General features: G+C 40.6%; 1 protein-coding gene across 2 annotated transcripts in view; it reads right to left on the minus strand.

Moving 5' to 3' along the window:
• Nucleotides 1-14,351, minus strand: part of slc12a1 (solute carrier family 12 member 1) — a 133,887-nt gene that overhangs the window by 64,136 nt on the left and 55,400 nt on the right. For both annotated transcript variants that reach the window (XM_043680183.1, XM_043680182.1), the window contains exons 12-15: nucleotides 11,232-11,355; nucleotides 4,190-4,291; nucleotides 3,803-3,958; nucleotides 752-851 (exon numbers count right to left, since the gene is read on the minus strand). In XM_043680183.1, the coding sequence (XP_043536118.1) occupies nucleotides 752-851; nucleotides 3,803-3,958; nucleotides 4,190-4,291; nucleotides 11,232-11,355 (482 nt within the window). The remainder of the gene's footprint in view (nucleotides 1-751; nucleotides 852-3,802; nucleotides 3,959-4,189; nucleotides 4,292-11,231; nucleotides 11,356-14,351) is intronic.

Raw genomic sequence — 14,351 nt, forward strand, 5'->3', positions numbered from 1 at the left:
GACTACTGCAGCGGACAGCTGGAACTGACAACCAGAAGCGGCAGATTCAAACCACTATAAATGCCGGAGGAAAGATCACAGAAGCGCTTCACAGGAGGCTCCCAAGCACTGAGGATGTCACCTAGACAGGGGACGAAACGTCTGCAACACAAATTCCTAGCTCGGTGAACAGAACCACAAGAATGCCAATATTGTATTTGCCTTTCTAACCACCAAGTGAACCCACATGTTAACCTTTAGAGAATCCTGAACTAGGACTCCCAAGCCTTTGTGCTTCAGATTTCTGAAGCATTTCCCCAATCAGGAAATAGTCTATGCTTCTATTCTTCCTACCAAATGCATAATCTCACACCTTTTCACATGGTATTCTACCGATCACTCTCCGAGCACGTCCAAGCCCCTCTGCCTCCTCCCTGCTTCCTCAACATTACCAGCTACAAACAAAGGCACTTACAGTTCCAGGTTGCCTACAAAACTTGTATATAATAAATATTCGAGATTGATTATTTAAAACAATGGTACAGATGCTTAAAAATTGAGGAAAATGTTATTTGATGTACCAGAATGCAATGACCTGTACAATAAAAATTTTAAACTTGACATATTCTGGACATGAAATTCAGGAGGTTCCCCTAATTTATTTCATAAGCTTTCAGCTGTACCTCCAGGCACTGTATCAATCTCTAGCTGAAGTTAAAAGTCCCCTTCAGAAGTCAAAAATCAAATCATTATAATTCTGATTCTATCATACCTGAAATTCTTAATGTGATCATTCACTCCAGTCAGTGAAAGGGCATCTTGAAGGGCAGTGATGTAAGACATGGCCTGTGCTGAAGAGCCCCAATTTACCTCTGTTAAAAATAAAGTGTTTTAAGTCGTCAAAAAAAGTTCCTTTTCATGATTTATCCTTCCAAAATTGCTCTTTAAACCCACGGTTAAATATACTGCATTGCATTTCAAGATAACTAGCTGAACCATATTTGTTCCAAGACCAACTCTGCCTACTAATAATCTAGAGAACCGTTTGTACCAGATTTTTGTGGATCAGTTTTTTGCTTCGTCCATTAGAGAAATGGAGAAGTTACTGGCGTAAATCCCTGACAAGAAAGTAAACTTGCACTTGGTTATGGCCGTCTAAAAAGGTGTCCTCAATGAAGATAGTAACGTCAGGGGAGGATCAAGTAGGAGCAAATTACTTGACTCATTCAGGTCAGTAAAATAGCTAGACTATCTGGCAGAACATACTGCCTTACCTAGAGGAAAGGGCCTCAAAATTTAATTTTAAAGTCAGGCAAGCTACCACCCATTGGACTGCCAAGAGTAATTAAAGTCAACTTGGAGCCTCATCCCATTGGCAGTGGTAATTATCCCATGGAGGGCAGGGAAGTCATCACATAGGAAGCCCAAAATTCAAACCGTTGTGATGCTTACAAGGCTCTAAAAGGAGGAGTGAGCATGCATGAGGGGGTCCTCTCTTGTTCAAATGTCTGATTGAGGAATCAGGCACCTGAAATCAATCTCTATTGCTACTGATCTTTCCCCATGACTCAATCCCACCAGCAACATCTGAGGGCCCCAAATCTCTCAATGATCCTGCATTACCAACAGCAGCCATCACTGACACTGCCAAGTGATGCACAGCTGCTGGTTTATTACTGACTGACAGCATTCACGAGTGGGAGTGGGTGATCTTCATCCTAGAGAAGGCTTACCTCTGTCCAAATAAATATCTGATTGACACTTAGACCATAAGAAATAGGAGTAGGCCGCTGACCTGCCCAAGTCTGCTCCATCATTCAATACAATCATGGCTTAGGCAGCATTCCAGATTTTTCCTTCCTTTCCTTGTACCCCTTGATTTCCTTATTGATCAAGAATATATCTCAATCATAAAAATACACATGAACTGCACCCCCACAGCTCTCTGTTCCAAAGAAATTCAACCTTCAGGAGAAATTTGTCCTCATCTCAGTCTTAAATTGTTGTCCCTTTATTCTGAGACTATGACCTGTGGTCCTCGACTCTCCCATGAGGGGAAACATCCTCTCAGCATTTACCCAGTCAAGCCCCTTAAGAATCCTATGTATTAATGAGATTCCCTCTCCTTCTTCTAAACCCCAATTATATTCCAATCTGTTTAATCTTGCTCATACAATAATCCCACCATATCAACAATCATCCTAATGAACCTCCTCAGAGCTGCTACCAATGAAATAATATTCTCCTCAGATAAGGGTTATGGGAGGCCTTCTTTGTGTTCTTCCAGCCTCCAGCCTAACTACTTTGGATTCCAGCATGTGCAGTTTTTTTTGTCTATTCCCAAAGGAAGGCATGCAGCTTTGAAGTCAGTTGACGGGTCTCTGCTGCCTTGCTGTGATGTAAAGTCAATGAAGTTGTTAGCTCTTCTGTAAAGTACAGTAACCATATTTCAATAATACAAACTGAAAATGCTGGAGAAACTCAGCAAGTCTAGCAGCATCTGTGGAGAGAGAAACAGAGTTGTGTGTCCAGTCCAATGATTCATCTTTAGAATTTGTTTTGTAGAAGAGCCATTGGACTCAAAACATTAATTCCATAATCACGCCAAGGTTGAGTCCTGGTTTTTAAGTAACATTCAGTTGGCCAGGTAAGGGCATTAAGTGCTGATGAGTTGAGAGGGTCCTCAATGGACGTCCTCTACAATCACTTTCTTGCTGAGATGGTGAGAAGGGAGTGAGTATCTCTTCAGGGCTAACTTTCCCGATTAGTTTCTTTTCTTCACCACCTACAGAGAGGTGGAACTTGTGCCCAGGGATATCGAGCTTTCTCTCATCTTAGCTGATCCTGGAAAATCTGCTCTTTCAGCCCTCATTCTAACTTAAATTCAGCATTACTTTAAGAGTACAAAGAATAATAAGGTCTCCTCTGTTGCCCAAAAACAAAGAAATCTGTATTTTCCCACAGGAAAAAAGTGCTGGTAAAAATGCATGAAAATCAGGACATGATGCTGCAGTTTTAAACTTCTGAGTGTTGCTAGTTGGGGTTAGCAATTTAATGATTCTGTTAACTGTCTAAGTGTTTAACTTTTGGCTTATTTTGTTTGGGGACTTTTCTTCTGGCATGCAAATCATTAGAATGGAATATTTAATTAATTTAGAAATTTATTCCCAATTGTGTCAACATCTTTCAACAAAAGCAACTCGAAGAACCTCAGAGCTGGTAAAGTTCCCATAAATAACTGCAACCAAAATGGAAATTGTTGGACAAACTCAGCAGGTCTGGCAGCATCTGTGAAGAGAGAAACAAGAGTTAAACATCGAGTCCAGTGACCCTTCTTCACAACCAGCAGTTTTTAAGAATGGTCACAGGACTTGAAACGCTAACTGCTTCTCTCTCCACAGATTTTCCAGCAATTTCTGATTTTGTTTCAGATTTCCAGCATCTGCAGTTCTTTATTTTGTTCTCAGTTATCTGTATAATGGAGTAGGGAAAGTCCAATTTTCTGTGTAGGGCTGTACACCTGCATGAGTTCCTTCATGTCTAAACCCCAGAGTGATTCTCAGAAAGGCTGTGCATAATGAACATGGAGGCATACATTTTCTACTGCTCTCATTGCCTTATTGCCATGTTTGCCTAGAGCTCATGCATCTCCCAATGTCATGTTGCTGGCATGATGCTTCTCCCATTTTTAGCTCAATGCATCCCAGGTAATGTGGTAAATCAGAGTCAAGCCATAAAGCCAAAGCAAAATTTAGCATACTGGTAAAAGGTACTCTCAATTTATCATTTTTGTGCACGTTCTAGGTATAATAAAAACACCTACCTGGTTTGTTATAAATGACATAAATGTTAAGGAATAACACAATTGCAACTGTGATCACAGCAGCCCACCAGTTGATAACAAACATGACTGCGCAGCACAATACAGTTCCAAGCAGCGACACCCACATGTTGTAAAATTTAAACGCAGGACGCCACCCTGGTGAAAAAAATGGAATTACATAAAGGAAGTCACTCAGTTCATTTTAAAATTACAAAAGAAAATCTTAAAAACCAGCAATGCAAAAGAATGGCAATATATGGAACTACAAAATTAATCATGAAGAACACAGTATCTGAATGCTAAAATGTTACATTGTAATCAGTGACTCAAGGATTTGAATTCTTGTAAATTTCTATTCAAGTTGCAATCCATAGTTAAAATACTAACCTGGACTTTTTGAATATGAAGCATGAAAACATGAAAAATTTATAAGTGCATAGGAGGCCAAGAAGAAGTTTGAGATAACTGGAGCAATTGTATTCAGTTCAGCTAAAAAGAAGAGGAAGTTGTTAATGCTCGTGTTCTGAATTCATAATTTTGACATGTTTCTTACCAAGAATGTACCATTTACAGAAACAAACAATCTTAAAAGCAAATATTTTTCTTCAGCACTATCTTTCATTTCATCTCAAAATCTAAGCAAGGTGCCACAATTTGAGACAGTGTGGTAGCGTTAGACATGTACAATTTTCAAAAAAGTGAACTCCGTTCAATATGCAAATCAGAAGTAGTTTTCAGAGTTTGATATTCAGAATTACAGATGCTCACCTCTTCATATTTCAGTTGCAGTGTACTCAAGTAAAGTGATGCATTCATTATTCAATATTATACAGCAGATTTGAACATTCTAAATTATTTCTGTAATAAACCTTTTCACACCACTTTGATTTCGTGTATGTGCTACTATGCACTGTGAAGCCTATAATTTTCGACAGTGTGACATACAAACACAAGAACCATCTTTAAATTGAATATAAAAAAGCCATTCATCCAAGTTTGTTCCTTCACATGCAGCCTACCTCAGGCACCAAGGACCAAATTGACATCCCAGAAACAGTAAATGTAGGGGTGATGGACTCTCAGGAGAATGTACCATGAACAACCAAGTTTCTGGCTGTAACGTAACAAAGGGTATGTCAGGTTCGAAGTAATTGATTGTGATAGAGGACTCTCTAATTAGAGGGACAAACAGACGTTTCTGCGACCAACAATGAGAAATCAGAATGGTGTGTGGCCTCCCTGGTGCCAGGATCAAGGATATCTCAGAAAGAGCAGAATGTTCTCAAAGGGGAGAGGGAGCAACAGGAAGTCATTGTACAAGTTGGAAGTAACAACAAAGGAAGGGAAAACCGGAAATTCTGAAGGGAGAATATAGGAGGTTAGGCAGGAATATTTTAAAAAAAAAAGGTCCTCGAGTAATAATGTCTGGAGTATTACCGATGCCACAAGCTAGTGAGGGTAGAAAGAGGATAGAGCAGGCAAATGCATGACTGATCAGCTGGTGCATGGGAGAAGGGTTCACAGTTTTGGATCATTAGAATCTCTTCTGGGGTAGATGTGACCTGTACATGAAGGACGAAATGAATGTAAATTGGAAGGGGATTAAAATGCTGGCAGGGAGATTTGCAAGAGCTGCTTAGGAGGATTTAAACTAGTAAAGGTGGAGGGATGAGACCTAGGGAGATAGTGAGGAAAGAGATCAGTCTGAGACTGGTACAGTTGGAAATAGGAGAAAGTCAAACGTCAGGGCAGGCAGGAACCAAGCAGAGAACGTGGTAGGACTGAAATTATTTCAATCACCGAGGCCTAACAGGGAAGGCAGATGAATTCTGAGCATGGTTAGGAACATGCGACTGGGATATCACAGCAATTACAGAAATGTGGCTCAGGGATGAGCAGGACTGACATCTTAATGTTTCAGGATACAAATGCTACAGGAAGGGTAGAAAGAGGGGGCAAGAAAGGAACAGGAGTAGCGTTTTTGAAAAGGCAAAAAACATTATGTCTGTATTTAGGGAAGATATTCCTGGGAATATATCCGGGGAAGTTATTTGGGTGGAACTGAAAAATAAGAAAACAATGATTAGCTTATTGGGATTGTACTTTAGACACCCCAATAGTCAGCAGGAAATTGAGAAACAAATTTGTAAGGAGATCTGGTGTCTGTCAGTGGGGGAGCACTTTGGGGCCAGCGACCATAATTCTATTAGTTTTAAAATAGTGATGGAAAAGGATAGACTGGATCCAAAAGTTAAAGTTCTAAATTGGAGGTAGGCTGATTTTAATGCTATTAGACAGGAACGTTCTAAAGGTGATTTTTTTTTTGGTGGAGGAGGGGGGGAGAATGTTCACAGATAAAGGGATGGCTGGAAAATGGGAAGCCTTTATAAATGTGATAACTAAAGTCCAGCGACAGTGCTCCTGTTAGGGTGAAATGAAAGGCTGGTAGGTGTAGGGAATTCTGGATAACTAGAGAAATTGAGGTTTTTGGTCAAGAAAAAGGATGCATATGCCAGGTATAGATAGGATAGATCGAGTGAATCCTGAGAAGAGTATAAAGCCAATAGGAGTACACGCAAGAGGAAACTCAGGAGAGCAAATAGGGTTAAAGAGAATCCAAAGGGATTCTATAAATACATTCAGGACAAAAGGGCAACTAGGGGACAGAAACGTGCCCCTTGAAGATGAAATTTGTGTGAAATCGTAAGAGATGGGGGTGATACTAAATGAGTATTTTGTATCAGTGTTTGGTGTGAAAAGACATGGAAAATATAGAATGTGGGGAAATAGATGGTGATATCTCAAAAAATGTTCATTTTACAGAGATGGTGGTGCTGGATGTCTTAAAACACAAAAAAAGTGGATAAATGCCCAGGACCTGATCAGATGTACCCTAAAACTCTGTGGGAAGCTAAGGAAGTGATTGCTGGGCTCTTTGCTGAGCTATTTGTATCACCAATAGCCACAGGTGAGGTGCTAGAAGGCTGAAGGTTGGCTAATGTGGTGCCACTATTTGAGAAAGGTGGTAAGGAAAAGCCAGGGAACTATAGACCAGTGAGCCTGACAAGTTGTTGGATGAAACCTTGAGGGACAGGATTTACATGCATTTGGAAAGGCAAGGACTGATTAAGGATAGTCAATATGGCTTTGTGAATGGGAAATCATGTCTCATGAACTCGAGTTCTTTGAAGAAGTAACAAAGAGGATTGATCAGGGAAGAATAATAGACACGATCAATATGGACTTCAGTAAGGTGTTCGACAAGATTCTTCATAGTAAACTGGTTAGCAAGGTTAGATCGCATGGAATACAGGAAGAACTAGGGACAAGGAACTGGTTCAAAGGTAGAAGAGGGAGGGTGGGGGTGCAGAGTTGCTTTTTAGACTGGAGGCCCGTGACCAGTGGTGTGCCACAAATATTGGTGCTGGGTCCACTGCTTTTTGTCATTTATACAAGTGATTCCAATGTGAACATAGAAGGTATGGTTAGTAAGTTTGCAGATGACACCAAGATTGGAGATGTAGTAGACAGTGAAGAAGGTTACCTCAGAGTGCAACAAGATCTTGATCAGATAGGCCAATGGGCTGAGGAGTGGTAGATACAGTTTGTGAAAAAAGACATGGAAAATATGGAATGTGGGGAAATAGATGGTGACATCTCAAAAAATGTCTGGAGTACTTCCGATGCTACAAGCTAGTGAGGGTAGAAAGAGGATAAAGCAGATAAATGCATGGCTGATCAGCTGGTACATGGGAGAAAGGTTCACATTTTTGGATCATTGGAATCGCTCCTGGAGTAGATGTGACCAGCACATGAAGGACAAAGTAAATGTAAATTGGAAGGGGATTAATATGCTGGTAGGGAGATTTGCAAGAGCTGTTAAGGAGGATTTAAACTAGTAAAGGTGGAGGGATGAGACCTAGGGAGATAGTGAGGAAAGAGATCAGTCTGAGACTGGTACAGTTGGAAAAAGGAGAAAGTCAAACAAACAGTCAGGGCAGGCAGGAACCAAGCAAAGATGAAGTTTAATTTAGAAAATGTGAGGTGCTGCATTTTGGAAAGGGAAATCTGGCCAGGACTCATACTCTTAATGCTAAGGCCCTGGGGAGTCCTGCTGAACAAAGGGATGATGGCGTGCAGGTTCATACTTCCTTGAAAGTAGAGTCGCTGATAGGGAGGATACTAAAGATGGCTTTTGGTATACTTTCCTTTATTTGTCACAGCATTGAATATAGGAATTGGGAGGTCATATTGAGCTGTATAGCTCACTGTTTAGGCCACTTTTGGAATATTGTGTGCAATTCTGGTCTCCCTTTTATCGAAAGGATGTTGTGCAACTTGAAAGGGTTCAGAAAAGATTTACAAGGATGTTGCTAAGGTTGGTCAATTTGAGCTATAGGGAGAGACTGGGGCTATTGCCATCAAAGGTTAGTAGAAGATGCCAGAGGTTAACAGAAGTTTGACCACAACTGGAATGCTGTATGCAGTTCTGGTCACCACACGTGGGGATGTGATTGCACTGGGTGGGGAGCAAAGGAGATTCACCAATATGTTGCCTGAGATAGAGCATTTCAACTATCAAGAGAAGCTTGGATTTTCTATGGAGCAGAGGGGGTTTGAAGGGACCTGGTGGAGATGCTACAATTATGAGGGGTATGGACAGAGTGAATAGAAAGCAACTGTTCCCCTTAGTTGAAGGGTCAATAACAAGGGGCTTAATTTTAAAATGAAGGCAGGTTTAAAGGGGTGTTGAGGAAAAAAAAATCACCCAGAGGATAGTGGGGGTTTGGACTGCACTGCCTGGGAGGGGAGTTGATGCAGCAAATATCAACCTTGTAGTACATAAAGGGTCATACATTCAAATCTATGGGCCTAACATGAGAAAGTGGGACGACAGTAAATTGTAATATACTTTTAGCAGTATAGACTTGATAGGCTGAAGGGCCTCTTCTGTACTGTTTGATTCCATGATTTTAGATGTAGTCTATGTTAAGCAATGTTGCTGTGAACCGGACTGCTAAAGGCAGCTGACCTACATGATCTGTGTGTAGTGAGGATCAAGTGAAGTCCTGAGAGCTATGGGAGCTCAGAAGAACCATTTAGGTTAGTACAGTGAAGAGAGGAATTTGAAAAGCACACAGCTAAACTGTTTGAAATACATTTGGTTAGATACATGAATAGGAAAAGTTTGGAGGAGTATGGGCCAAGCAGGTGGGACTAGTTTAGTTTGGGATTATGTTCAGCTTGGACCAAAGAGTCTGTTTCCATGCTGTATGTCTGGCTCAGCAGAAGTACTGATGTATCCATGCTCAACCAATCACACCTGGAAATGAAACCAGGAGAAGTGAAAGACAGTGTTCAGAGACAAGATCCAGCAGAAGTAGCCACTTTTACTGGAGCTAACATTCTGATTTCAAAAAGAGAAGATAGAAAACAATTAAGTTTCTGGCATACAAGGAAGTTATTTTGACCTTAGTGTCTCAAAGTGAGAAGTTATCCCCATTGAGGTTAGAAAGTGAATATAAAGGTGAAATTACACAACTGATGAAAAAAAATTTAAATTTCAGCTGTGCACTTACTGAAACCTTAAAAAGAGATAAAAGTGTTGAAAAAATGTTAGAGTTATATTATATTAAAAATGTTTAAATCCTGCTTGTTACACATAGTTAATTTTGTTTGAGTTAGCTTTTATAACTTAAAAAATGCAAGTGTGTAAATGAAAAGGTTATCTGAACAAAGCCTTGTTTTTTTTTTAATAGATGTTTATAATAATAACTTACTGCATTTCAAAAACCATTGTAAGGAAACCTTCATCATTTTGAAACTTTCAATTTCCAAGCATGTGATGAAATTCATTTCTAGCATTGACAGAATGCAACATTCAGAGAACAGACAGTTGCTAACTGGCAACATTCAATTCTGCATGGCAACAGACAAAGAGCTTATTGCAAAATTTTCAGTATATCATTCATAAGGGTTCCAAAGTCCTTGAAGAATAGTTCTGGAACTACAGTAAATTGGAGAAGGAGATCGAGGAGAACAGAACATGTAAGGCAGTGCTGCTAGACAGGTGAACTACACAGACTTTGAGTGGTGATGCTTAGGAAATCCTGAAAACGGTGGAGATCTGCAACAGAGCAAGATTAGAGCTCAGGAAAAAACCCAAGGTCAAGTGTACTTTGGTGAAGCTAACTATCTACAAAGAGACGTGTTTGTGAATGAACACTGAAGTGAAGCTCGAGTCCAGGACAGTTAAATCCATTGACAAAAAAAAGGTATTATTAAAAAGCAAAGTTATTAAGTGTCCGTGTCAGAGCAGTTCTTGAGGTGTAATTTCAAAGTGAAAAGAGTAAAATGTGGAGAATTACAACCTGTTGTGAAATTTCATGATATGACTACACTGTCATGAATGTGCATGAAATATGCGCAAGAGACACACAAATAATCTATCATCAGTCTTAATTTAGTGTGATATGGAGGTATCTGAGCTGAACTTTGGTTGACAACGTCAAAAATCAAACAACACCAGGTTATAGTCCAAAGGTTTATTTGAAATTCCAAGCTTTCGGAACTCCGCTCCTTTCTCAGGCATGGTATGGGTAGGGAGGAAGATGACATAGTACTTACAAGCAAAAAGTTAACAACTTTAAAGGGCAACCAGTTTTAAAGTTGTTAACATTTTGTTTATAAATACCGTATCTTCTACCCCACTACCATACATCGCCTGAGGAAAGAGCAGAGTTCCAAAAGCTTGCAATTTCAGATAAACTGTTGGACTATAACCTGGTGTTGTTTGGCTTTTGACCTTAATATTTACTATTCAATCACACTGCGTATTAACTCTGGGTGTTACAAATAAGTTTATATCTATTGTACACTGTAGCACTATTCTACTGTTGCACAACCAAATGCAAGGTTTTTGTTAAAACTATAGAACCCTGTGCTTTATTTTCTTAAGAGGTCGTCTGAACATCACACTTTGTCTACATTATAAGTTACTTGCCCTCAGCCAGATCATAAATTCACCAAAGCTCCTTAGACAGCATTTTCCAAACCCACAACCATTTCCACCTAGAAGGACAAGAGCAGCAGGTACTTGGGAACACCAACACCTGCAAGTTCCCCTCCAAGCCACTCACCACCCTGACTTGGAAATATACCACTAGTCCTTCACAGTCATTGAGTCAAAATCCTGGAATTCCCTCCCTATCTGCATTATGGGTCAACCCACAATAATTGTACTGCAGCAATTCAAGTAGGCAGCTCACCAACACCTTTTCAAGGGCAAATAGGGATGGGCTATCAATGCTGGCCAGCCAGAGACAAAGTCCCACAAATGAATTAAAAAAAACAAATTTGGGAGTCAGATCTAGTAACAATGTCAACTAGTTTCTCCAAACAATGTTGTCAAAATTTACAACTCACTTACCAATCAGAATGAATGCAACAGCAATAACGAAGGTTAAAATGTAGCTTCTAATCGGTTCATTGTTCTTTCCATAACCTTTTCCAAAGAAATACAGTGCCTTGTAAATGTTATCCTTGCAAAGAGCCTGTAGAAATAATAAAATCAGTTAAATGCTGGAAACATTCAGCACATCAACTGTTTCTACGTTAAGAAAAATACAGAATTATTCTATTTCAGGTTAATGAACTTTCTCCAGTGTTCCTCACATTCTTACTACAGCCAGTTAATTGCATTAGGGCAAAAGTAATGGAGACAATGAAGGTCTTATCCAAGGCTGAAGCCAGCGAGAACCCAATCATCATCACCTCCTTTCAGGAAGATATCCTGATTTAAGATTCAAATCAGGACTTAACTGTAAGCCTTTCAGAATCAAGAATCTAAGGGAAATCCTGCATCCAAGAACTATGAGCCAGAGTGTGACAGCTATGCAAAAGGCTGTTGCTGCCCATAAGGAACTTGCCAGAGATTCATGATTGCTAATGGATAGAGGCCACAGATAAGTGATGGCATGATGTGGATCGCAGGGAAAAGAGGGAGTCCACATCAAAAACAAGACAGCTCTCAGTCAACCCCTTTCTGATGTTCCATCAGGTAACAAGTGCCTTTGAACAAGGGACATTCTCCTCCCTTGAGAACCAACTGATGCCATCACGGGAGGAATCTCACCATGGACCTAGGGATCCTAAATGGGCATTAAATGGCAAGGCCGTCCATAATTTGCTCAGATTTATTTCAAGGCAGACATGGGAACATTAGAAGTTGGCGTGGTCACCACACATAAACCTACTACTCAATTAACACAGCAACAGACTAAATGGTTTCAGGAGTAGGTTGGCCCTTGACCCTGCTCTGCCATTTGAAAAACAAGAGAGCACACACAGTCTGAATACTCCAAATTTGCATCTACCCGTGATGACCTCTCAGTCCCTTGCTATCTATCTCTGCCTTAGAAAAGTTCAAAGGATCTCTTTTCACTGCCAAAGAATCTCAAACCTCAGAAAATAATTTTTCATCTGCCTTAATGGCAGCCCTTATTTTTAAGCAGTGACCCTTAAACCCATAATTTTCCAAGAGGGAATATCCACCTTGTCAATATCCCTCAGCATATATATGATTCAAGGTCAGAAGTCACACACCAGGTTATAATCCAGCAGGTTTATTTCAGAGTGCTACTCCTTTGACAAGTCAGACTGCACCTGTCAAAGAAACAGAGCTCTGAAAGCTTATGATTTCAACTAAGCCTGTTGGACTATAACCTGGTGTCATGTGACTTCTGACCTTGTCCACTCCAGTCCAACACTGGCAACTCCACGTCATATACATGATTCAAATCAAGATGCCTCCTACACTTAAAAATCCAGCGCATATAAGCCTAGCCTCTCCAACCTTTTCTCATAAAACAATCTGTCCATTTAAGCTATTAGTTGAGTCAGGATTATTACCTTCAAGGTTCTGTATAATTCGGTGCCTAACATCTCACATACACTCTGCAGAACCTTTCCTTCCCTTTTTCTGCCTACATGTGTAGACTGATAAGAACCACAATGACTGGACCTTCCGCCTCCTGCTGCAAGTGCCTCTTCAGCATTAAGTGTTCTGGAAACTAGCACCAGTCAGGCAACAACCTTCTGGCCTCTCTCATCGCTGCAGAGAACCTTGTCCATCCATCTTGCTATACTGTCCCCTACGAGAATTCCATTCTTTTTTGCTTATCCCACTTGAATAGTTTCCAGTGTCATGATACCTGGTCAATCAGATCATCTATCCTGCAACTGTCACACATCTAAACAGACAGGAAGAACCTCAAATCTGTTTAACAATTACAAAGTTTCCAGCATTCTAACTCTCCTTACTTTTCTCACTCAGTCATACCTTCCTTTCCTAAACAATGACTAAATTAGACAATCCTATCCTCTAAGGAGTACAACCAGCTCTTGTTAGAAAATATCCGACTAACCTTCCCCCTCCCTGAGATATCAGTGTCCATAATTTGGCCTGTACTCAAACTGAGTTAAAGTTGCTCAAGTTACAAACAGTTACCACATTTATGCCCTCTATTTTAATTGGAATGTCCTCATTCAAATCACCGGTCACAAAGCACTCAAGTTAGTAAGAAGAGTTTGGTCTAGAAAACGTATGCTGTCCTCCTGCAGTCAGCTCTATCTCAGTGTTTGTTAGTTTTCTCCCAATAATGATATTAAACTGAGATGTGCAATTGCCAGTTTTCACCTTCTCCTTAAGTTTGTACAGGGGTGTTACATGTGCAATGCTCTGGCATCCCTTCTGTGCCTGAGGAGGATTGGGAAATTATGGCCAGTATCTCTAAAACCTCTAAGATTAGAGTGGTGCTGGAAGAGCACAGCAGTTCAGGCAGCATCCGAGGAGCAGTAAAATCGATGTTTTGGGCAAAAGCCCTTCATCAGGAATACCAAACCTCTACCCCATCTTCCCTGACGGTCTTCGATAGATCCCACCTGGACCCAGTCACGTCTGGGTTACAAAATTCTTCCAGCATTTCCTGTATCTCTTTTTTTGAAAATCTATTCCCCACTATTTCAATCTTTCCTGATTATGGACTATTTCTGTATAATGGTGCTGACTTGAACAGGAGCATACCTAAATACAAAACATAATTTCAAAGTTTGAGAGAAGATTTGTAGCTCGGGTACTCGTTGCTGTGGTTCTGTTCGCCGAGCTGGAAGTTTTTGTTGCAGATGTTTCGTCCCCTGTCGAGGTGACATCCTCAGTGCTTGGGAGCCTCCTGTGAAGCGCTTCTGTGGTGTTTCCTCCGGCATTTATAGTGGCCTGTCCCTGCCGCTTCCGGTTGTCAGTTTCAGTTCAAATCTTCTCACAAACTTTGAACACCTACGGGCGAGAGACGCTATGACAAGCCAGGAAATGGGAATCCTGCGCTAACCGCCTAAGCGCCACATACGAACAACTCCGGTTCCTGCATGAATGCCGAAAGAATCGAATCCTTCCACCAAGTGTCAGATACAGACCGCCAGTCAACAATCCACAAGCCAGACACACAGCCAGACAGAACGGACTCAGGATGATCCAGGTAATGATTATAGACGC

Source organism: Chiloscyllium plagiosum, chromosome 40, assembly GCF_004010195.1.
Source record: "Chiloscyllium plagiosum isolate BGI_BamShark_2017 chromosome 40, ASM401019v2, whole genome shotgun sequence".
NCBI classification, from domain to species: Eukaryota; Metazoa; Chordata; class Chondrichthyes; order Orectolobiformes; family Hemiscylliidae; genus Chiloscyllium; species Chiloscyllium plagiosum.